Source organism: Oryzias latipes, chromosome 22, assembly GCF_002234675.1.
Source record: "Oryzias latipes chromosome 22, ASM223467v1".
Lineage (NCBI taxonomy): Eukaryota > Metazoa > Chordata > Actinopteri > Beloniformes > Adrianichthyidae > Oryzias > Oryzias latipes.
In genome coordinates, this window is record NC_019880.2 from 24,752,025 (window position 1) to 24,776,476 (window position 24,452).

Genomic DNA, 24,452 nt, shown 5'->3' on the forward strand with positions numbered 1-24,452 from the left:
AATGGGTGAAAACTTGGCTAAATAATTAACCATCCCCAAGAACCTTTTGAGTTCAGTTACATTTTGCGGCTGTGCAAATTTCTCTATACCAGTCACTTTGTGTGGGTCTGCTCTGACGCCAGCCTCATCGATTATGTGACCAAGAAAACGAACTGTTGGGCCTTGTGCTGTAACCCGGAACGACTCGGTTCACGTTGACCTACGTGTTCTTAACGTGATTTATTCTGTGAAAATTTTACGTAAAAACCACACATTTTCTCAATTTTTCCTTGAATTTTCACAGTTTTTAATCGGTGCAATATTCACAAAGCAAACGTAGTGGCTGTGTGACACGGCCTTTAGGCTCTGTTCATAGTTCATCTGTGACCCCGAAACGGATGTAGCAGGTATAAACAATGGATGCATGGAAATATTACTGTATACATTAGCACCTCTCCATGGCAAAAGATGAGTTTGTTTTATTAGAAATATCTTCATTCATTTACACATCTTTGCGGACACACCGATTACAGAAACATTCGAAAGAGGTTTTTTAATTCTGCACTGAAAAACATTGTGTGCCTCTTCAGATTTTATTTCTTTCCTTTGATCAAAACGCGAAGAAGCCTCAAAAAAACATGGAAGAATAAATAATTTTTAGACAAGAACATGAAGCTCCAGAACATTCAGTTTCTTCTGTCTTCACATGACGTTCTTTTGCAACCAGGAGGCGATCTCCTCTCGGTTCCTGTTGAGCCATTCGATGTTGTTCCTCACTGTCTCCAGCGCCTGCTGGCGGGGCATCTGCCCCGCTCCTGCGTCTGGGGTCAGATTAAAGAAGTGCTCCATCTTAAGGAGGGGAGAAAGTATCACAGTTAGCCTTTGCTCATGTTTCAGTCAGGAGAAGGAGGCGACAGATGGAGAGGAGCGGCAGACGGCCTGACCTTCCACAGCTGCAGCTTGCTGTTGTATGTGGAGGAGATCTGCTGCAGCAAGCGGCCCAGGTTCCTGTCATTGATGGTGTACCTGTGAAAACAGAAGCAGCTTCAACAAAGAACGAAACCCTGAGATAAAACTGTACTCAGATTACTCATACGCCCAATCTCAACAAGGATTCTCATTTGATGAGGATCAAATGATGTGATGGGGCGGCCGTGGTGCAGCGGTAGGGCGGTCGTCCCATGATCGTAAGGTTGCAGGTTCGATTCCCGCCTTGCACGCCCATGAGTCGAAGCGTCCTTGGGCAAGACACTGAACCCCACCTTGCCTCTGGTGGTAGGCGGGCGCCTGTGTTTGGCAGCGGAGCGACCACCAGTGTGTGAATGTGTGAGTGAATGTGTGTGACTGGGTGAATGGGTCTGTGACTGTAAAGCGCTTTGTCCTTGTAGGAAGAAAGGCGCTATATAAGTATACGCCATTTACCATTTACCATGTGAAAGGCACTAGTGAGTGCTGACACCAACCTCTTTACCAGGTAGTCCCAGTTTAAGGTGGTCCAGTCCCAGGCCATGCTCTCCCCCAGTGGGTTGTAGGACACGTACCGCACCACAGTGAACAGATCCTGACTCCTCACCACGGCCTCGTCCTTCGTCGCCTCTAGGAGCCTGTCAGGCAGAGGAAGGATTACTGTCCCACAGCTCAAGGCTCACACAAACCATTAGCACCAGTTTTCACCCTGAAAACACGTAAACACTGAACTTGATGGTTAATAATCTACTAAAATTAAGCCGAAAATACTTTTGTGTCTATACATTTGGGAAACAAACCACCAGTTTCTGCTACATTATGTTTATTCCTATGCAGTGAGACATTTTGAAACCTCACATTTCAGGAGGTTCATGGATGTAATGAAGGAGGACATGAAGGTGGAAAATGGGAAAAAGGAAGATGGAGAGGGTTAGATGGAGGGGGAGGATTGGGTGTGGCACCCACTAAAAGGAGCAGCGAAAAGACAAAAACGAAGATCCTTGTCTTCACATGCACAGTGTTACTGAACAAAAGTAACGCTTCTTATTTATAAGAGCAGACATGTGTAAGAGCAAAAACATCTGTTTGTTCATGTTCTCACTCATACAGGAAGGACATTAGGTTTTCTCTCAGACCTAAATAATGGCAGCTTGTAACCAACACAGGTTAAACTTCTGGTACTGAGTGATTTGACCAACATTTGACAGGGGTGTGGCTAACAATAGCCTGGACCTCAAGCTGAAAATAAACAGATGATTGGTTTGCTCACAGTGTGATTATGAACTCCAAACACTATGAGTGTTTTTGAAACCATCATAGTTCGAGTCTCAACCCAGCCAGACTACAGCCCTCCCACCGCGGCAGGGAGCCTAGGTCAAGGCCCAACCCACCAGGGACCACCCCCCAGCCCCAGACAAGCACCACCCGGGAGTTCCACCCCAACTCCAGGCACAAACCAGGGCCCCCAGGGAGACCCACCTCACACCCTAGGCAACCACCCCCCAACTTGCCGAAGGAGGGGGGGGGGTGCATTCAAGGAATGGATCACTTTACATTTTCTTGAATCAAAGAATCAAAAGTGACTTCCGGCTCTCGGAGAAGACGCCACGCAGGCATAGAGCAGCTGCAGTTCTCAACTCTATTTACCGCATAAAAGCGTAAATATTGAGAAAAGCAATTCCTAAACATGCCGAGAAGAAACCCAGTGTCTGAGGAATATGAGGACTTGAGGAAGATGCTTGATTTCGTGCTGGAAGAGATCAAAGCTATGAAGATTGTTCATGGACAAATTCTGGATGCTATCGGAGAGGTGAAGCAGGTCCGGGCTCTGCAGGAGCAGTGCTTCAACAGGATGGATATAATCGAGAAACGAATGGATGACCAAGAGCAGATCTCCAGATCTAATGACGTGATAATCACCGGATTGAAAATCAAACCCCGGTCCCACGCGCATGCGGTGACCGCTGGGAACGCTGAGGAATCCGACGAGCAGGAGACGAGCTCTGTGGAAAAACAGGTGGAGGAGTTCCTAAAGTCCAATGGAATTTCTCTGGACACCAACAATGTGGAGATCTGCAGACCGCTTCCCAGGAAAAGAGACACCGACAAACCAGCAATCCTCTTAAAGTTTGTCAATCGGAAACACAAAGCAGCTTTATTGAAGCAAGGAAGAAATCTGAGGGGAACCAACGTTTTCATGAATGACAACCTCACGAAAAGGAATGCCGACATCGCCTGAAGAGCACGTTTCTTTAAAAAGCAGGGGATAATTCAGGGAACCTCGGTAAAAGACTGTAAAATTTATGCCAAACTCTGTGTCTCCCTGAGCAGTCCAAGGTTGTTCTTATCAGGAGCCTGCAAAATTTGGAAAAATATTTACCCACTACAGTCTAAACAAGAGATACGTGAAGATGCTGGTCTTACGAGATGAGGAGACAAACTCTACTATCCATGGCTTCTAAAAAAAACAACACTTTTTCTACAACAGTCACCCGCAACCACAACTCTCAGAGAGATCTGAATGGTGAGCAAACCGACCTTCAAATATTCAGTGATAATGACAACAACCTTCAAGACATCGACCCTGATCAATTCTTTTCCACTGTTAATATGGACTGCAAATACTACAGCATAGATGACTTTAAAAACTCTGTTAACCCAGAAGAAAAACTGTCAATCATTCACTTTAACAGCAGAAGCATGTATACCAACTTTGAAGACATCAAGGACTATTTACAGAACATCGGGCATTCCTTTGATATCATAACCATATCTGAGACTTGGTTCACCTGCGACAAGGACGCTGACTTTGAATTGGAAAACTATGAACTTAACTATGTGAACAGAGTAAACAAAAAAGGCGGAGGAGTCGCAATATATGTGGAAAAAAATATGAAGTTTACGGTAATTGATAAATTGTCTGTCGCAGTGGATGGAATACTGGAATGTCTTACAATTGAAATATGTAACTATTCAGGGAAAAATGTCATTATAAGCTGTGTTTATAGGTCGCCAGGGTCAAGCTTAGAAGTGTTCAGTGACTGGATGGAAAAGATGTTTACCTCTCTAAATAACAAAATATTATACATCTGTGGAGACTTCAATATGGATCTGATAAACCCCAGCAAACATAAAGCCACCGACGACTTTATCAGCAGAATGTATGCTATGAGTTTACATCCAACCATAACAAGACCCAGCAGAATCACTACTCAAAGTGCTACTCTTATTGATAATATTTTTACAAATAATATAGAATACACTCATATGAGTGGACTAATGATATGTGACATAACTGATCATTTACCAGTTTTTGCACTATTTGACATCAAGGTGCAGACAAAAAAAATGATAAAAGAACCATAAAAGCTATAAAAGGTTAAGAAATGAAAGAACCATGAATGCTCTGAATAATGACTTATTCAGACAAAACTGGAACTCTGTGTACAGAGAGAAAGATGTCGATATTGCTTATAAATGTTTTTTAGAAATATTTAGCTCACTTTACAATAAGAACTGTCCAATTTATAAATTCAAGAACAAATTTGCCAAATGCCCTTGGTTAACCACCGGTTTACAAAATGCTTGTAAAAAGAAAAATAACCTCTATAAAAAATTCTTAAAACAGAGGACAAGAGAAACTGAACAAAGATATAAGTCATATAAAAATAAACTAACTGAAATAACACGTTACAGTAAAAAAGTGTACTTCAATAATCTACTGAATGAAAATAAATACAACGTAAAGCGAGTTTGGGAAATATTAAATAACATCATTAAAAATGGGACAAAAAGCAAACTTATCCAGATTACTTTACAGATGAGAAGGGTCAAAGCTATGACATCAATGTAGCAGCAAACGGCCTCAATAACTATTTCGTAAACGTGGGTCCAGAGTTGGCAGCGGAAATTCCAAAATGCAAAACTAGCAAAGACAATAATCCACCCATCAACAGGATCCCACAATCAATCTTTCAATTCAATTCAATTCAATTTTATTTGTATAGCCCAAAATCACAACAACAGTCGTCTCGATGGGCTTTGAAGTAAAACATGAACTCAAAAGGATCATGAATACAAAGAGATCAATAGGAATATAGTAAAATGAACTAACAAACTGACTAAGCTATACTGGCATCCCTGCCCTTAGACCCCCCTTCGCGGTAATGAAAAACTCCTAAAAAAACGGATTCCGGAAAAAACGAAGAAAACTCAGGGGTGCCCACATGAAGGAGGGATCCTCCCCCAGGACGGACAGGCGATTTACCAGAACTCATAGAGAAAAATTAACTTATCTAAATCTACAACTACATATATAAAGTCCAGCAGACGAGCTTCATCTTTCTCTCTGATGTGAACGAAAATGAACTGATATCAATTGTGAATAATTTCAAAAGTAAAAACTCAAATGATTGTGAGGATATAGATATGAAGGTGGTGAAAAAAGTCATCTATAGTTTATCTAAGCCTCTGACATACATATGTAACTTATCATTACGAACTGGGAGATTCCCAAACCAAATGAAAATAGCCAAAGTGATTCCTATCTATAAGAGTGGAGACAAACACCAATTTACAAACTATAGACCTGTTTCTCTTCTTCCACAATTCTCAAAAATTTTAGAAAAATATTCAATGATAAATTAGCTTTATTTCTTGAAAAACACAACATTATAAATGAAAACCAATATGGTTTTAGCGAAAATAGATCAACCTCATTGGCTATCATTGATGCTGTGGAGGAAATCACAAATGCTTTGGACAAAAAGAAATATGCAGCTGGAGTTTTCATTGACTTAAAAAAAGCATTTGACACTCTCAATCATGACATCCTACTTGACAAACTGGAAGTGTATGGGATAAGAGGACCAGCGTTAACTTGGGTCAAAAGCTATTTAACGGGAAGAAAACAATTTGTCAAGATTGATGAATATAAATCAGAAACCAAAGAGATAAGTTGTGGTGTCCCACAAGGATCAATTCTGGGCCCGCTGCTATTCAATATTTACATAAATGACATATTCAATGTTTCAAAGCTTATGAAACTCATATTATTTGCTGATGACACAAATATATTCTATTCTACAGACAATCATAGGGAACTTATCAAGGTGGTGAACACAGAGTTAAACAAAATAAAATTATGGATGGATTACAACAAATTATCTTTGAACCTAGATAAAACCAAAGTGATGTGTTTTGGAAACTTCAATGCAAATAAAGAGCTCTCAATTGAAATAAATAATGTCTTACTCAAAAGTGTTACAGAAATCAAATTCTTAGGGGTTTTTATCGATGACAAAGTAAGTTGGAAGCCACACATCAGACACATACAAACTAAAGTCTCAAAAAGTATTTCAATCGTAAATAAATCTAAACATATACTAGGATACAACAATAGATATTTATTGTACTGTTCTTTAATATTACCATATTTCACCTACTGTATAGAAATTTGGGGGAATAATTACAAGAGCTCACTACATCCTCTCTTTCTACTTCAAAAACGAGCCGTCAGAATTGTACATAAAGCCGGATATCTTGATCATACGAACAATCTATTTTATCAATCCAGACTTTTAAAACTGTATGACCTTGTGGACTTTTATACTGCGCAACTTTTATACAGAGCCAGTTGGAAATCGTTACCATTCAATATCCAAAAACAGTTCTTAGAAAATGAAGGAAGCTACAGACTGAGGGAATGTAGGAACTTCAAGATCAAACTGATGAGAACCACAAAGAAAAGTTTCTGTGTGTCGGTGTGTGGAACTAAAATTTGGAACAGGTTCAGTAATGAGCTCAAACAATGTTCAAATATTCGAATATTCAAGAAAATGTATAAAGAAACTCTTATTTCAGGATATGAAGATAAGAGGATTTAAGGATCAACAGGTGTTTGAATAATTCCAAATCCATGTGTGAACTTGATTGTGGTGAAATAATCAAAGCTCTTTTAATTACAACCACTGAGTATTACATTGTAATGTGCAATAATGATTACTGAAAGGTTTGAATTACAATCAATAAGCTATTGATTCTGTTTACTTGATCTGCAACGTGTAGCAATAATTACTAGTTTGATGTTATCATGTGTTCTAATGATAATCAATTATTATTACATATCAGTATCGTTACTGTTTACTGAAATCATGAATGAATGTTTTCTGAAGATCATCAATCATTTCTAGGCACTGGATTTTGTTACTTGAAGAGAATCTATCTGATCAGAACCGGATTTAAAACTCTGTAAAACTATCAAATGAATGAACTCAGTAGGGGTGGGATTATATAAGCTTGCTTCTTCCCACTCCTTTTCAAGCAATAAATCAAACTCTACTTATACTTCAGTTAATGATCACTGTATTTAATTAAGCATATATGATTTAAGTGACATTTTTGTTTTGTTTTCTGTCTTTTTAATCTATGCATTTCATCATTTCTGTAATGAGTTTGATAAATATGTGTAAATTCTTTATTGCTTTGACTACAATGCTTGAAATAAATCAATAAAATCAAAAATCAAATCCAAAAAATCAAGATTCATTGTAATGGAAAATAAATCAATATTAAAAACAACGAGACAGAGAATCCTGAAGACAAAAACCTACACTAGGCACACATTTTAGTCCTTTTTCTGTTTTAGATCAGTTTTTTGAAGAGATGATTTTTATATAAAAAAATAAAGTTGACGTTCTGGTTTTGCCTAATTTTTTAGGGTTATTCTGATGACCCTTAGCAAAAAGTAGTCTATTTAAGTGTACTACAAGTTTACATATTCTATGCTAAAAGAGAGGTAGTGTACTTCAAGTTGACCTTTTATTTGCTATCTATGAATTGTAAACTTAAAATGTTCTGACTTGGTCTGAAGAAGTATTACGTATTCTTCCTACTCTACATTTTCAAAAGTATATTCACTATACTTTTTTTTATAACCAAGTATATTTCACAAAATAAACTTCAAGTGTACTACCGGTACTTGGTCTGAAGAAGTATTACGTATTCTTCCTACTCTACATTTTCAAAAGTATATTCACTATACTTTTTTTTATAACCAAGTATATTTCACAAAATAAACTTCAAGTGTACTACCGGTACTTTTTGTTAAGGGGAGTTCCCTGGTTTAGGTCACCTTTGCAGACCAGAGGAGTGCTATGATGGAAAAGACTCCCATAAATCTCATATTTTTTCACGGCGACTCAAACGGGTAATGTAAGTTTTCCTTACTGGTAGAGAAGGTCCACGTTCTCCACTGATGCCAGTCCATACAGCAGCTTGTCCTTCTCCTGAGCCAGGGTTGTGTCTTTGTACTTTTGAAACATTTTGTTCCATTTCTCTGGAGTGCCGGCGTTCTTCATGCCATACCGATAAACCAGCAGCCGCAGGTTCACCGCCACACTGCTGTAGGTCAGACAATTGTCCGGTTACCAGCCGTCTCTCTGCGCAAAGTTAAGCTCTGAAGCTGAGAGTCAAGACCCAACCTTAGATCGCCACCAATCCACTGGTCAAAAAGGTTGGAGGCTTCATTCAGAGCATCCTGGTCTCCCATCTGACACGCGATGCTGAGCACTGTCTCCCTCAGCAGCCTGCAACACAGCCCTCAATGTTAGAGCAAACACACAACTTCACACACTGTGTGAATATCCACATTTCCTCTTCACAACAGCATTGAAAACCACAGTTTACGGCAACAACCAGCGTTCCTTGATTTAATCGTCCTGCTCTGCTTACTTCTCCGTCTGTGGTCCCTCATCCGTCCATCCAAGCTTCGCTGCGATTGTTTTAACGTGTTCTCTGAAAAGTTTCTGCAAAAGTTCAACAGAGATTAAAAATACTGAAGAAAACTCAGAAACAGAAATCTGTCCAAGGGGAAAGCCACGAGAAGAAGAAAAAAAAGCACAAACAAAACTTTCTGTGATTTGATGAGGTCGGCGTTTATCATTCATTAATCACTGCCAGTCAGAATGAAGTCACACTGCAGTGCTGTCACTCAGTTTTCCTCCATGACAAAATATTCTTCTTTCTTTATATTTAAATGTATTTTATTAACATGTACTGAACTCTAACTAATGATAACTGGGGCAGCTGGCTGTAGCTGTTTAGTTGGGAAAATGTCTTTTATTCTGTTTATCAGTGGTTAAGAATTCCAAAGGAAATGTTGGTGTTTCTGGGGAGAACATCTGATTCCACATAACCCTCCACTGGAAGAAACATGAAGTCACTTTGGATTGCACATCTGGCAGAAGACTAAACCTAACTTACCAGCTCACTTGACGATTTACAACTCAACTTTAACTACACTTGATTTTCACAAACAATAGACAAAGCAAAAAAAATTACATTACATTGACATTAAAAAAGGTTAAAAAATACTAATAAAGCAATTTTCTTTATGATTTAAATGACATAGAAAGGCACTTCAAAAATAATTTTAACTTTAAGCTTTTACGATTTGATGATCGTTTTACCTGAAACTTTGCGTAGAGATCGTTATCAAAGGACAGCATGTCGCGAACGTAGGCGATAGAGGAGGAAACACGGCTCCACACGATGTAGTCAGCCTCATTTTGCAGATACAATGTTAGATTAAAGGCATTACCATAATCAACAACGTCCGCCCTGAGGGATGGAGATGAGCATGAGTTATATTCTTCCAGCAGTTCCACCGAAATTATAAAGAGTACTTTCAGGAATATTTTTACCTTGCAAGAGAAAAAACATCATCAATGAAACTTGCACGATCAGCTGCATCAAACTCCTGCAAAAATATCAATCTTTTGCAGACTTTCCACAGAACGTTTGAAGTATTTCAATAACACATACAGAAAAAACAAATGAAGCACATAAGTAGAAATATTTGTGTTAGGTAGATTATTTTTTGTTGCAACAATGTACCTTTAGTAATGAATCTTTTTATTTACATAAACCGAGCCCTATTTGCCAGGAAAAAGTATCGTAAAGAATAATTCTTTCAAAGGAAAAAGTGTAAAGATCTTAGTTTTGTAAAAAATAAGATGCATTTGTAAAAAACAAATGTTTGTTTGGAATAGACAATTGTAAGGAATAAATGTTCGTAACAATCTTTTTTTCAGTAATGCATTTCTAAGGGGCATGTTTGTTGGAACAAGCTTTTTAAATAATTTTTTTTAATGGAAAATACACATTTGTCAAATAGGATTAAAACAATAAATGACTGCCTTGCTCATATTAGACTAGAACAGTCTGCTAACGTTCTTGATTTGAATGAAAACAAGACTGAGGTAATAGTGTTTTCCCCTGATGGTCACAAGGATCATGGTCTTGACCTCCTCTCTCTATCCCCCTTTCAGCAGTCAGTAGTCACAAATCTTGGAGTAAGGCTTGATGCTGCATTAAAACTGAACCTCCAAATAAACGTCGTAACCAGATCATGCTTTTCTCATCTGCGACGTTTGGCTGGGATCGAGTCTTTCCTATCAAAACCAAAGCTTCAAACTAGCTACGGTTACATGGACAAAAGTCATCAGAATGAATGCCTGATCAGAATAAAAATGCACCGTGTAAACACCGTTCGGAATGCTCTGCCCCGTTCAGACTCAATCGGATCAAAATTTCCTACCGATTGAGAAAGGTGGGTTAAGTCAATTGTTGATCCGATCATGGTGCATGTGAACGATTTATTCCGATCGTGGGTTCTGCTCTGGTTTTTACGTCATGCATAGACTGTGTAGCGATCCTGTCCTGGAGCATGAACAGGACCGGCCGGCTGCTCCGCGTGAGCAAACCGTGTCTCTGAGCAGAGCAGCCGGACTCGTAGCTTCGTGCTTGCGGGCCCAGGAGGGGTTTGGACCGCAGTCCGTCCTGCTGCTATGCTTGAGTGAGCACATATTTAGAAAATTGTGAGCAAACAGGCACTTAATAATAATCCTAACAATAATAAAGGCACAATTAGAAGATCGTCTTGCTATATGCAGCAGCTTTGTTTGTTTACAATGGAACTTGCTGTTTCTTATTCTACAGCCTTTTTCGATATTTTAGATAGTTCTGATCCGGACCAAAAGCGTGGCATTTGTAAACGTTTGTTATAATCGGATGAAGTTTTTCTGGGCGCATGTACACAGTTCAATTCTAATCCGATCTTTGATCCAATCAAAGACATTTTGCACACGTAAGCGCAGCTACTGTGACACATGTCTTTGTTTTGTCCAGACTAAATGATTGTAGCTCCTTATATGCTGGGTTGCCGAAAGCTTCATTGCCAAAGGTGCAGCTGGTTCAGAACGGAGTGGTTAGATTTACCTGCGGTGCTAAGATGTTTGAGCATATAAGCCCAATGCTGGTCTCATTGAACTGACGGCCAATTGAACATTTGATTTTTATTAAAATTCTTGTTTTTACATTCATGTCACTCGCAGGTCTTACCTCTCCAGTTTGCCTATAAAATATTCCCCCTGCGTCGTATTTTCGTATATATTATAATATTCGTCCCTGCGTTCTTTGGACCAGTGGGTGCTGCTGGTTCTTCGAACCAAGAGCAAGTTCCGGGGGGGCCGTGCCTTTGCTGCTTTGGCTCCTAAACTCTGGAACAAGCTGCCACTAGCTATTAGAGAGGTTACCCTCTTGGAGAGTTATAAAGCTAAACTGTTGCTCGAGTACTGAGCCTTAGTTTCTGCCCAGCTGACCTTTTGTTATGTTCTTAGTTTTTGTCTAATTGTTTTTAAAGTTTTAGCATTTTTTATTTATTGATGTAATATTATGTACAGCACTTTGAGCTTCCTTGAACTGTGGTGGAAGGTGCTCAATAAATGAACAGGTTGTAATGAACAGGTTGGAATAAGAATTATAGTTTGGATAAGGTTCTAAGAAAGGCCTTGTGCTAATGGAAACCCAACACAAGGCCAGGAATACAAGTGTGCCTATGTGTGTGTGTGTAGGTGTTTCGTGCGTGTGTTTGTGTGTATGGATGTTTGTATACCGAGAAGTCAGTGATCAGCTGCTGGCTTATGTCGGTCCACATGTGGTCATCATGGTTGACTCTGTAGAACCCCATGTGGTCATCGTTAACCTTAAGCAGGCCGTCAGTTGAAGGTGAGTAATTCATAAGAATGAGCTCTGAAACGGCATTGGGATTTTTAGTATGCACGCACACGCGCGCGCGCACACACACACACACACACCCACCCACACACACACACACACACACACACAAAGTTTTTAGTTTTTCTAAGCTTGCAGAACTTTTTTTTTTCAAACAGATTCCAACAGTTGTTGTTAAAAGATCAGATACTTTAATGGATATTAAGCAGCAGGATTTCCTGCATGTTCAGTCAGTCCTGTTTCAGGGAGGATTTAAAGAAATACATTCATTCCTCTTTTAATCCATTTGTTTCCTTTCAGGATCAATGGGCTGCTGGAGCCTATCCCGGCCACTAGCGGGCGAAGGCTGGGGACATCCAGGACAGGTCCCTGTCTGCCGCAGGGCAACAATTACACACCCATAGACACTCACATCTATGTACAATTTAGAGTAACCATTTCACTTGAGAAGCACGTTTTTGGACAGTGGGAGGAAGCCAGTGTCCCCAGAGAAAACCCACGCATGCACAGAGAGAAATACTTAGTTTACAAAAATGTTTAAATTTGTTGTGTTTATTTTTGTGACTATTTGGTCTGGAGATCCAATTACCTTAATGCATGACTTTATTTAAGTGTGTAATACATCTACTTTTTCCCATCCAACTAAGAAATAACAAAAGTATGAATAGTCACATGGCTTCCATTTATATAAAGCAGGTTCAAATAAGTGTTATGACTGCAGAAGTGATGAAACAAAACGGAACAATTAAGACGGACAATTGATAAATAATTATCTTCTGCTCGCCAACCAAGGATTTTCCTGTGAAAGAGCTCCAATACACATCCATCCATTATTATTCCACAGGTAGACAGAAGAATTAAGGAGTCACCTTTGCTGTTCTTGTCAAACATGACAGAAACGTTCTTGTTGCTTTGTGTAGAGTGCCATTTGACAGGGATTGTCCAGGTGTATCTGTGAAAAAACAAAAAAGTCCATTGAAGGAATTTTCAGATTAAATGGGAAGAATGTAAACTGATGAAACCAGGTTTGGACAAAAACAATTTAAAAAATGGAAAAGGAAGTAAGTCAGGTGTCTAAAGGTAAATAACTCCAATCTAGCTTTTTTATAAAAGCAAAACAGAGTGTGAAAATAGAATGAAAACTACAAAAGCTGTTGATGGGGTGAGACATTCCTTTGACCAGATTGATATTTATGGACTTGGATCATAACTTTCACTCCATTTGAGAACTCCATCAGCACCTTCAGAAAACCATTGTTCTTTATTTATGTGTTGAAATGAATTGGATAATATTCAAAAAAATTGAATTTATCCACGGATATTTTGAATTTTAAAAGCAGATGTACTTCCAAAACATCTGCACATGTTTGAAACTGCATTTAAATTAAATGTATCTGTCAGACCATTATCCAAAGTAATTAAAACTGATGTTCATAACCAAAAACAGTCACACATTTTCTGAACTTAGTGCTCTGACAAAAATGTCACAGTTGAAATTTTTGCCAGGCCTGGTAAACAATCACAGTAAAAGCCTGAAAGTCCACAGGAAATATCAAAGCTTCTGTCTTCGTGAGATAGAATATTTTCCTTTTATCAGCCTGAGATGAAGATGAGTAGAGTGTCATCAGCATAGGAATGGTAAAAGAAAAAAACCATGTGAGCAAATGATGGAACTCAGAGAAGTGAAAAGAAGGAGGTCAAAGGCAGGACTCTGTGGGACACCAGTGGAGGGAAAGTGAGAGGTGAATCCACACCCATCTGCCAGCTTGTCTTTAAAGGTTCTCATTGATAAAAATTGATTCATACCATAGTCCGGGTGAATACTTGATTCTGATTGGCTGCTGGGTGAGGATTAAAAGTGATAATGAACTGTGATAATGTACACCTAAAAAAGAAGTTCCAGTCCCATAACCCAAATGTTCTTTATCACTGCGCTGGCTTCTTTAAAACAAGACAAAAACAAGCGGTAAGAGGTGAACTTTCCTTCTGAACTGATGCTTTATTTAACCCATCGTCAGCACAGATATCGCTTCCTGCAGTTGAGGTCGGTGCCGGCTCGCACCACTTATAGAATAGTTCGCTTTTTGTGAAACAGTTATCTAAACCGAAAAAAATTACAGGAATAAACAACCAAAAAAACTGATTGAATAATTATTTATTTTGTAAGTGACCGTGGTATAAGCAGGATAAGGCCCACTGAAGTGTGCATTATCAGAAATAAATGCACACAGTGCATTTATTTATTCATGAACCGTCCTTTGCTTAGCGTTGGACGGGTCAGGTTTCCACAGTGTGCGTTAATTTCAAATAATGCACACTTCAAAGGGCATTTTCCCTTTCGTAAGCAGGCCCAGATCTTTCTGATGTCCAAAAGAAAGAATCTGGTGATTTACAGGGTGGAAAAGATTGGTTAAGAGTCGCTGGGTTGGCTCCAGTAACCCTGTGACTCCAAAAAGGTTTCCAGGAGGTTCAAAGAAATGGATGGATGAAATCAGGGAAAAATATCATGATGGTCGTAAAAACTCTGATCTTTTCCTGTTAGAGCACATACCGTCACTCCAGTTAGATGTTTATTTGTCTAATGTTTAACCCAAACAACCTCAGTGAGATCTGATCAAGAAACTTTTGTAGCTTCACTTTTGTCGTGTCATGCTAACTTGACAGGCCTCCTTTATGGAGAAAACAACCTGACTCCGCAAAGATTAAGACCTTTGGAGCGACCTCTTTTGCTTTACACAACATCAGTGCTGTCACTGCTCCCTCGTCCACTCTAAAGGCTCTGAAACATTACATACCCAAAAGGTGAAGGTGGCTGGCTGGCATCAGCGTTGGGGTCCAGAAGGAAACGCCTTTGGCTTAGTTTGGAGTTTGTGTCCGAGACAGAAAGATGAAGCACAGGATAACCCATCTGTTTTGTCCATGTGTCCATGACGTCTGCGATTGGCAGCCCGCTAACCTGAACGAGGATAAGCAAACACATCAGAGCTACGTCTAACATCAATGCGGTCAACAGGCATAAAAACCTATCCAAGGCGCCGTTCTCTCATTCAATATTCATTTGTGATTGATTCATACATGCTGGCAACCTTCCATAGTTCTACTCAGGTCATGTAGGCTGCACACTCAGCCAGGAAGCCCAGATCTGCTTCTTTATGGTCACCTTTGGCTCAGGGAGAATAGTGAGGCATTCCCAGGCCTCCTGAACATACATGAACTGGGAAAGCAGAATGTACAGGACATGGACCCATGTGGTTGGTTATGATAAGCAGGAGAAGCAACAAATCATTTCCGATGATTCGCGATGATATACTGCCAAGTTGGAGCCAGGCATTGTCAGTAAGCAGTGATTGGTCTTGGATGATGTTCTAAATCATCATTTCTATGGCAACCACTTTTGCCAATAAGGAGTGAGCTTGTTGGAAGTCCACATCCCTACTACTTGAAAGCTGGCTATCTGTCAATCAAACGCTTCGATCTTTTGTGGTGAGACCGCGTGCTTTTATTGAGGCATCTGATTGGCCAGTTTATAACTTAAATAACTTCCAAGGCAGGAAAAAATATCAAAAACAAATTAAAAAAAGGTATCAAAGCTAGAATGGTTATTCAGATTGATAGAATGACTGAGTAACAGTTGTTTATGTCTCTTTAGAAGTCTATGGGATTTTGGCTTTTTGGAACCAGCAGGTACTTCCTGTCTAGAACACACCAGGGGGGAGGGGTCACTCAGTCCAGTTCTCAAATACAGTCAATGGTACTGACACACAACACATGCACACTCACACACACACACACTTTACAGGGAGAGTGGAGCCTTCTCTTCATTGTTTGTGTTCCCTGCCACATCTCAGGTGGGTCATGTTATCATTAGAGCACTGATGATCCCAAACTGAAGCTCAGATCTGTCAGCTTCTTCTTCCAGGTCACTTCCAGAGCACCATTTATATCCCTAACTGTCGTACATTATAGTGATGGAGGTCATGCATACTTCAGCAAGAGAGGCCCAGAAATCTGCGGTTTTTGCGTTCTTGAAGTAGAAGTCTTTCAGGTATTTCTGCAAAGATAAGAGACAAAACACTCAACTGTCATCCTGAGTTTATTCTCTGTCATGAAGCTGGAGTCTGAGGCTCACCCGACAGCCGTCCCTGAACGCATCTCTGCCCATCCAGTCCTCCAGCATCCTGAGAACCGAAGCTCCCTGGAAGAACAGAGTCCTCGTCACTTTTGCTGCTGAACACAGTCAACAGTTTTCAAAAGTTTCTTCATGCTTTCATCTGTTTCAACCTTCTGGGAACCAAAAAGTTCAGCTCGTTTGGGAGATTCCTACTTGCACTTAATCTTTTGTTGCTCATAAGGATATTACATTGTTTTAATTTCATTGGTAAAGAGGATCTATAGATTTTGAAAAAAAGCCCTATTGTTTGAAAGTGAAGAACATCTAAAAGTTTCCGGTAAAATTGTCATCCAGAGCGGACACTGAGAGCCGACCCTTCTCCACCAACATCAGTGTGTGACCTCACCATTGCACTTTTGGAAGAATGGTCAAAAACATCTATAAACACACTCCTTAACCTTGTGTGTGTTTGCCACAGAAGAGTTGAAGCTGTAATAGCTGCAAAAGGTGGACCAACATCATATTGAACTCTATGTTCAATATGTAGTTCATTTTTGAGTTAAGGCAGGTGAGCCAATACTTTTGGTAATATAGTGCATTCTGCTATTGGAGCAATCATTAACGCAGTTCTTAAGCAAACATTTTAATTGTTTAATTTTTTTCCAACAGTTTAGACTTTCCTTTGTTAAATTAACATCTATTTTACATTTGTGAATTTAAAGTTAACATCAGATTTTTGCATTAATCGTCTATCTTCACTCCGCTTATGCAGTAACTTCAAAGTTTCATCAAATGTGTTGCTAGCGTGCTCTCAGTATTCAAACATAGATTTCATAAAGAAATTTATTTCTTTGAGTCTGGTTTGTTCTTAAAGAACTTGCCGGGCTGGTGTTGGGGGGGGGGGGGGGTGCAGCTTGTTACCTTGCTGTATGAGATGGCGTCAAACACAGATGTGATTTCTGCTGGGGTGGACACATCCACAATGATGGGGTGAGAGGAGAGGAGGGCGTCGTTCACCATGACAGGAAGCACGTCGCTGATGATCATGATGTCTCTCTGAGGAAGAACACAGAGGCTTCAGCAGAACCGGGGCACCAGTGGTTTGACGCAACAGTCTGGACTCACCATGCCCCAGGACGGCTCCGCTTTTTCCACACCAATGTACTCGAAGAAACTGGCAAAGCCCTCATTCAGCCAGAGGTCGTCCCACCAGTCCATGGTGACGATGTTCCCAAACCACTGAGAAAACCAGACATTTGAGGAGAATGAAATGCCTGTTCAGAAGAGAAGACAGGCATCTCCAAGATAAGATGAACATCTCTGCTCCCTCAAGTGTGGCTTCACTAACAGCAAAAAATGCAATGATTGAAGACCTGTCTAGAGGACCTTTGTTGTGGGAATAACTGGGACAGCCTCCAGTGATGCCATCACCCTCCATGAAGTAGCATGTATAGATGATAAATAGGTAGGTGAACGCTGAAAGGCTTTCCATCTCAGTGGTTTTGCCCCTCTCCCAGGCTATGAGGTGGTGCAAGACTGGCATGGAACTACTTCTTACTCAGCATCGGCCTTTTTACTACAGTAGAGAGCATAAGTATTTGATTCCTTGATGATTTTGTAGGTTTGCCTACATAAAAAGAAATTGAAAGCCTGCCATCCTGGTAGGTTCATTTGAACAGTGAGAGATAAGAAAAGAAATTCAATAGCTTTCAGTGCATGTAAGGGATAATATGGTAGACCTGCACAAGACCGGACTGGACTACAAAACCATGAACCAGAAGCTGGAGGTTAAGGAGACAGCTGTTGGTGGAATTGTGCCACAATTCAAGAACATGACCATCAATTCACCCATAGGTCTATAAACCAGATCGGACCTGGTGGGGTTTCCATGATCACGAGAACAGTCAGAATTCGACCTCAAACAACACGGCAGGAGTTAGTTGATGATATCAAAGCAGCTGGAACCACAGTAAACTAGAATGCCATTGGTAATATTTTACACCACAACGGTTTAACATCTTGCAGAACTCGCAAAGCCCCCCTGCTTTAGAAAGCATGTGTGCAGGCCCGCCTGACCAATGAACACCTTTATGATTTAGAGAGTGATTTAGAAAAAAATGCTGTGGTCAGATTAGACCAACATGGAGCTCTTTGGCATCAACTCAACCCGTTGTGTTTGGAGGAAGAGAAATGCTGCCTATGACCCCAAGAACACCATCCTCACTGTCAAGCATGGAGGTAGAAACATTGTGCTTTGGGGTTGAATTTTTTTTAGAGGGATACTTCACACTGTGGATGGGAGGACGATGGAGCCAGCACCATAAAATCCTGAGATAAAACCTCCTTCCCTCCACCAGGAGGCTTAAAATGAGTCATGGATGGGTCTTTTTGAGAGGATAATCACCCAAAACATACAGCCAAAGCACCCAAGAAGAAGAAGCACATCAAGGTCATGGAGTGGCCTAATTCCCTGGACCTCAATCCTGTAGAAAAACAATGTAGAGAGCTAAAGCTCAGAGTTGTGAAGGGTCAGCCACTAAATCTAAATGATTTACTCGTCATTCACAAGGAAGAGTGGACCAAAATTCCCCCTGATATGTGTAGAAACCTGCACATCAACTACAAGAAATGTCTGACGTCTGTGCTGCTAATAAGGGTTTGGCCACAAAATAGGACCTTTAAACATTTAGTTCCCTCAATGACATGCAAATAACTTTATATAAATTCTTTAAAGTTGATTTATTAATTTTCTTTTTGATTTTCTATCGCTCCCGTCTCAATTTCTTTAATTCCATTTTGAATTTTATTTGTATAGCCCAATATTTACAACAATAGTCATCTCAATGGGCTTCATACCGGTGATTCAATAATAAACATGAAGTTGTAGAATTCAATAGGTAATGGCTAAACTAAACTAAGAAGACCAAACTAAACTGGGCATCCCTGCCCTTAGACCCTCCTACTCAGTATGGAAAAACTCCCAAAAAAAATAATTCCAGGAAAAAAAAGAAGAAACCTCAGGAGGGATCCTCTTCCAGGACTCTGGAACCAGAAATCTTAGATTATGTTTATGTTTAATAGTCCAGCAGATGGGCTTCATCCAGATGAGTGGAGGTACGGCTGGTTACACGAGACGAGCCAGAGGCAGGATCCACAACCAAGTCTAGGACCAGAGACCAGCCAGCAGGAGCATAAGTGAGCAAATCTACAAATTAGCAGTGAATCAAAAACGTTTTCCTCCTTGTGTGTGGGGAAGTGGAGGTGGGGGCGCAAAACAGCAAATGTCTGCAACGTTCTCTTAGAACCAGAACCAGAATAGGAGAACATGTGTCACCCTTGACGGTGAGTGACGTCATCCCCTCACCTGTTTGGGTTCATGTCAGGCTTCATGTGTAGAAGCTTCACATGAAGTAAAATCCGCCCATAAATCCTGAAACTATGGAGAGTCTATCAAACTTTATGGAGGGCAAAGCTCCAACACGTGAGCTTCAGAAACTATGCAACAGTAAAGCTGTCCTCATAAAGTTCTTCAACATTTATAGATCTGGACTCTGCTCAGGTTTGAGCAGAGAATTCTTTATTGTTTGCTGCAGCTGTGGAAGATCTCTGGGCATTACACATTTACAGAGTCAATAACCCTTGTGCTGTCCTAGGCACTTTAACATCCGGTCATCTGAACCTTTTTGCTTCAATGATTTGTGATCTTCACTGGTGTCCATGGATTACATGAAATCCTCTCCACTTTTATCCACCTTTGTCATGGTAGGGAGAACACGTCAATGGTCATCTTGACCCAATAGGATAGCACAAGGGTTAAGGCTAAGACGGGAAAAAAGCATTCAGGAAAAAAGAAGTGCGGTCCTCCTGTTTTCATCCTGTTTGGATCCCTGCTGAGACAGAGGAATCCAATAGCCATGTATCTTTTAAATCAGGTTCAACACCTGCAGGAATATGTATATCAGTTGATGTAATTGAATGTTTTAAGAAAGCAGTGAGATTAATCTTCTAAAAAAATCACAGGAATCTGCTGCTGTAAACAGCTGGATCCCTTCATCTCCTCATCTTATCTGAAGATCACTGGACACCGTTATCTCCTCACAGATAACCTGCCCTTCTTGATAAAAATATCTGTTTTATTGCCAACGCAGATAGGAGACTCCCTGTGAAACCAAATCTGCTGCTGATGGCATTTGCTTAGTGGAACTTTGAAGGACACCAGACCTTAACAATGCAAAAACACCAGAATCAGTAAAATTCTAAAATTTGTTCAGTAAAATGACAGTAGGCTAAAGGAGACTAATAGACTAATAGAATAGACAAATATGAGAGATTTGTTTCTGTGTCCCAGTCAAAAGCACAAAGCAGAGAAAGCCCTTTGGAAAAGCATTACAGTTTTCCAGCCTGAATTTTTTAAGACTTTGGGTCGTTTTAGCCCGAAACTCCAAGAGACATGTTTAAACTTTGCATGAAAGCCTTTTATTTAACTGTTTCATTGATGATAAAGCCCCCCTTCCACCTGGCTGGGTTTGTGTTCAAACATGGCGCTCTTAGGAGAGAACCAAAGACTCAAATGCACCAAACTTCCTGAAAAAAAAAATCACAGAGTTTTTAAAGCTGCACATTTGGTGTCGCTATTTTCTAAAATGATTTCTGGTCAGGACAAAGCAGGAACAAGAAAAGCGGCGAGTCCTGTTCATCGTCCACATCAGAGTTCAGGTGAACCTTAACACCCATCACACCAAGAAGACCATCAGAGGAAAGCAGCTCTTGATCAGACCAGATGATCCATTACTGTTCCCAGGAGGAAATCAAACAAAGGAATGCGACAGACTGGCGACCTGTGTACCCCATCTTCACCCAACAGTAGCTGGGATAGGCCCCAGCAGCCAATGACTTCTAAAGGGATCCAGCAGATTCAGAATGGATGGATGTCCACTTCACAAGGGACATCTATCATAAGGGGAGGCTGAGGAACCGTGCTGAACAGAATCATCTGCTGCATCCTCATTGATCATTTCCTTTCTGTAAAGATCTGATCTGGTTCCTGATTCCTGATTTATGTCTATGGATTCACATCATCGTAATTATTACAATTGTTCAGTTTTTAAACAAACCACACATGGACCTTTGACAGATACTCTGGGGCAGAAGATGTTCAATCTCCCCTTGTCATGGGGCTCCTGGGCTAGGGAGACTTTAGGCCGGGGGGGGGGGGGGGGGGATAGTTGTTTGAATTATTTGGCGGTCAGTCTGTAAACTGTGCCCAAACTGCCTTCCTACCTCACAGGACAATTAATTTGAGTGATTGGGGGGGCTGTGGTGTTGGTGTGTGTGTGTGGGGGGGGGGGACTGAGCACTCCCCCTCTTTTTAAATTCCATTATCCACCCCAGAAGAACACAAATACTAACCCCTACTTACCACAGGTGTTTGCTCACATTTGCACAAATAGTATGCGTGATGGAATTTGAGTGTGTGTGTGTGCAGACAAGCCCCGCCCCTTTTGACTAACATGTACATCTGACAGTAAAAAGTGATAAACTTCCAGCAACTTGTTGCTTTGTGATTCTACCCCTTTCTACTTCTTCATCATCCTCAAACTCCCTTTCTTTTGTACCCTAAAATATAGGGAAAATGGAAACAGCGTGTACTTGTATAGGACTTTACTGCCTTCCTCGAAGCGCTTTACAGTCACAGACCCATTCATCCATGCACACACACAGTCACACACTGCTGCTGAACACTGGCACCAACCAATAACCACCAGAGGTGGGGTTCAGCTTTTTGCCCAAGGACACTTTGTCAAATGGGGAGGAACCAAACCTGCAATCTTCCGAATAGAGGTCAACCGCACAAACTCTGGACCACAGCGTCACTTTCTCTATTCTGTTTATGTGTCCGCTGTGCAAACAGGCTGGAGCCTGTCAGACTTACCTGGTGGACCAATTCATGGGCAATGACGCTGGCCACTCGCTGCTTGTTGGAGGATGAGGACTCTCTGTCGTCATACAGCAGGTTGGTCTCCCTGTAGGTGACCAGACCCCAGTTCTCCATGGCACCAGTCCCAAAGTCCGGAATGGCAATCTGATCTGGATCAGAGAGCACAGCGAAGGTCTGAAGGACTGTTGCTCGCATGTTTTCGCACATGAAAATTCAAAATCCGCTAAGATGACAGTAAAGAAACAATCAACGTCGCGTTAATAAGGAGAAAAGCTTCCAAAGCCTTGTGGGGGGTTTTATTGTCTCACATTTATAACAAACAATATATTTTAAAATCACTGGGTCAAGGCGAGAAATTGGGACCCAGCTCAAACTCCTCATGGAAGTCAGGAGGGCAGAGACTCCATAAAACAGATTGAAATGAAAGCTTTTGACACCCACGTTGCTAATATTTTCTAATCACATTTCTTAGGCGCCTGGCGTCTCTTTATCTCTAAAAGTCAACAGTGGCCCTGATTTTCAGCAAAGAAATCTGACCTGCAGACAACTTGACCTCAACTTTCAGCTGGAGAAGGACACGGACCTTAAACAATGTCTGCAGATATCACAGCGTAGGGAACTCTGTTAAATCCAAAAGGACGGCTGTCAATCAGCAAAAGAAGGAATACCAACCTTGGACAATTGACAGAATATGGACCTTTATTTTTTTACAGCATTACCTCATAATTATGATGATAAAATTGCTCAATCAGTTATTGAACATGGTTAAAGTGATTGATCTCTAATTATATCACTTCACTTGCCCCAAAACGTGATTCATGATTTTCTGATGAAAATAATCTGCACATATTTTGGACTTTTGATACTTAATCTGCATGAACTATGATGATTTCGGATAATCCGGTTACAAATGAGCGAGCAACAGGGGACCACCACTCTTGCAAGCTCGCTATGCTCATGCCGTTTTAAAATGTAATTCAAGATGGTGGCCTTTTCCTGAGGTCAAAGGTCAACAAAACTCCATTTAGTGGTTGTAGAGTTAATCTGGTGGCATGTGTGTAAAAGTTTGTGAAGATTGCTTGAGCAAAAGTTTCTTTTCCCACTTCCCACTTTTCCCATTTCTCACTATGCCACAAAATGAACACCAAGCCCTGAATCCTGTGGCCATCCCATAATAATTTACTTGATCATGTTACTTGATTTAGATTTATTTAATTTTAAACCCATAAGAGATTTTGTCCCCATTTATTTTCTTCCATTCATTTTTTGACGGTTTCTCCTGCTGTGTTGTCATCTTTTTGGGGGGGTGGGGGGTGTCATTCACTTTTCCTTAAATTCATTTTCACCGGGAACAAGATGGGTGCCAATTTTGGTGAGTTATCGAGTTTGTGGGAGGGACAACATTTTTGCTCAAAGACTCAGCGAGAAAGCAGAATTGTGAACGCAGTCTGGTCCTTTCAAGCTGCATTCGGGCGTCAAGCGCAGTTCCATGAACGCGTATTCAGCCGGGGGTGTTCACACCAGACACGCAGGGAGCGGCAGGGAGAGGGATTTTTTTTCTGTGTTTTTTACTGTTTAATAGCGCTCGTCTGCTACCTACATTGGGAAATTCAGGTCTACGCGCGTTTGCAGGGACTTTTCATTGAAAGTGGCTGCTTGAACGCGAGTCAACACAGTCGCTTGAATGCAGCTACTGTCCAGGCGTCCTACGGGTCACAAATATTAGTGATTGAAGTCAAATTGCCAGGTCCTAAAGTTGCTTATTTGACTGAATGCTCTCCGACCTCAGGTCAAAGGTCACACTTTTGTCATCCAAGTTGAAACCTGCCTGGAAGTTATCCTACTGTTGAGAAGTTGCAGGATTCAATTCAATTCACTTCATTCAATCAAATTCAGTAGATAGCCAATGTTTCCGGATCCTCTTGACATGTTTGACTGATTTATTTTATTGGATCTCCTTTAGAAAACTGCTGTCAGAAACAACCTGGCGATGTGTTTACATGCAGGAGGCCCTGTAGATCCTACGATGTTGTTATCTGACCATACCCAGTTTGGAGATGGAGTAGAACATGTCGAAGTACTCCTCAAAGTAGTCAAAGATGACCTTGGTGGTGTTTGCGGCGAACTCTGCGGTTCCTAACTGGCTCGGCTGCGCATAGATCCTCAGCTGCAAAGAAAAGGTTCACATGTAAGATGTGGGACTCTGAGCAGAACGTTTTTGAATGAAGGGATGATGAAAACGCACAGGAATTCCTCTCTTGGAGATTTTTTCCACAAATTCAAACTGGTGCACAGCGAAGCAGACCAAGTAGGTGCTCATGGGGACGGACTTCTGAAAAGAAGTCTTCAGTTTGTTGCCGGGCAGAACTTCTGGCTGACCCT

At 40.8% G+C, this 24,452-nt stretch overlaps 1 protein-coding gene across 2 annotated transcripts in view; it reads right to left on the minus strand.

Annotated features, from left to right (window-relative positions):
- Positions 1–262: 262 nt before the first annotated feature.
- Positions 263–24,452, minus strand: part of enpep (glutamyl aminopeptidase) — a 29,745-nt gene continuing 5,555 nt past the window's right edge. Inside the window, exons 3-20 of one of the 2 annotated variants that reach the window (XM_020699649.1) lie at positions 24,316–24,450; positions 24,117–24,237; positions 22,065–22,219; positions 17,258–17,371; positions 17,054–17,188; positions 16,151–16,216; positions 16,007–16,072; positions 14,817–14,977; positions 12,891–12,973; positions 11,900–12,036; positions 9,648–9,703; positions 9,414–9,564; positions 8,677–8,750; positions 8,427–8,531; positions 8,173–8,343; positions 1,443–1,583; positions 924–1,005; positions 263–828 (exon numbers count right to left, since the gene is read on the minus strand). In XM_020699649.1, coding sequence (XP_020555308.1) covers positions 682–828; positions 924–1,005; positions 1,443–1,583; positions 8,173–8,343; positions 8,427–8,531; positions 8,677–8,750; positions 9,414–9,564; positions 9,648–9,703; positions 11,900–12,036; positions 12,891–12,973; positions 14,817–14,977; positions 16,007–16,072; positions 16,151–16,216; positions 17,054–17,188; positions 17,258–17,371; positions 22,065–22,219; positions 24,117–24,237; positions 24,316–24,450 — 2,100 coding nt within the window. In that variant the 3' untranslated portion in view covers positions 263–681. Of the gene's footprint in view, positions 829–923; positions 1,006–1,442; positions 1,584–8,172; positions 8,347–8,426; positions 8,532–8,676; positions 8,751–9,413; positions 9,565–9,647; positions 9,704–11,899; positions 12,037–12,890; positions 12,974–14,816; positions 14,978–16,006; positions 16,073–16,150; positions 16,217–17,053; positions 17,189–17,257; positions 17,372–22,064; positions 22,220–24,116; positions 24,238–24,315; positions 24,451–24,452 lie in introns of both variants that reach the window. The other variant, XM_004084237.3, reaches the window with a different exon arrangement.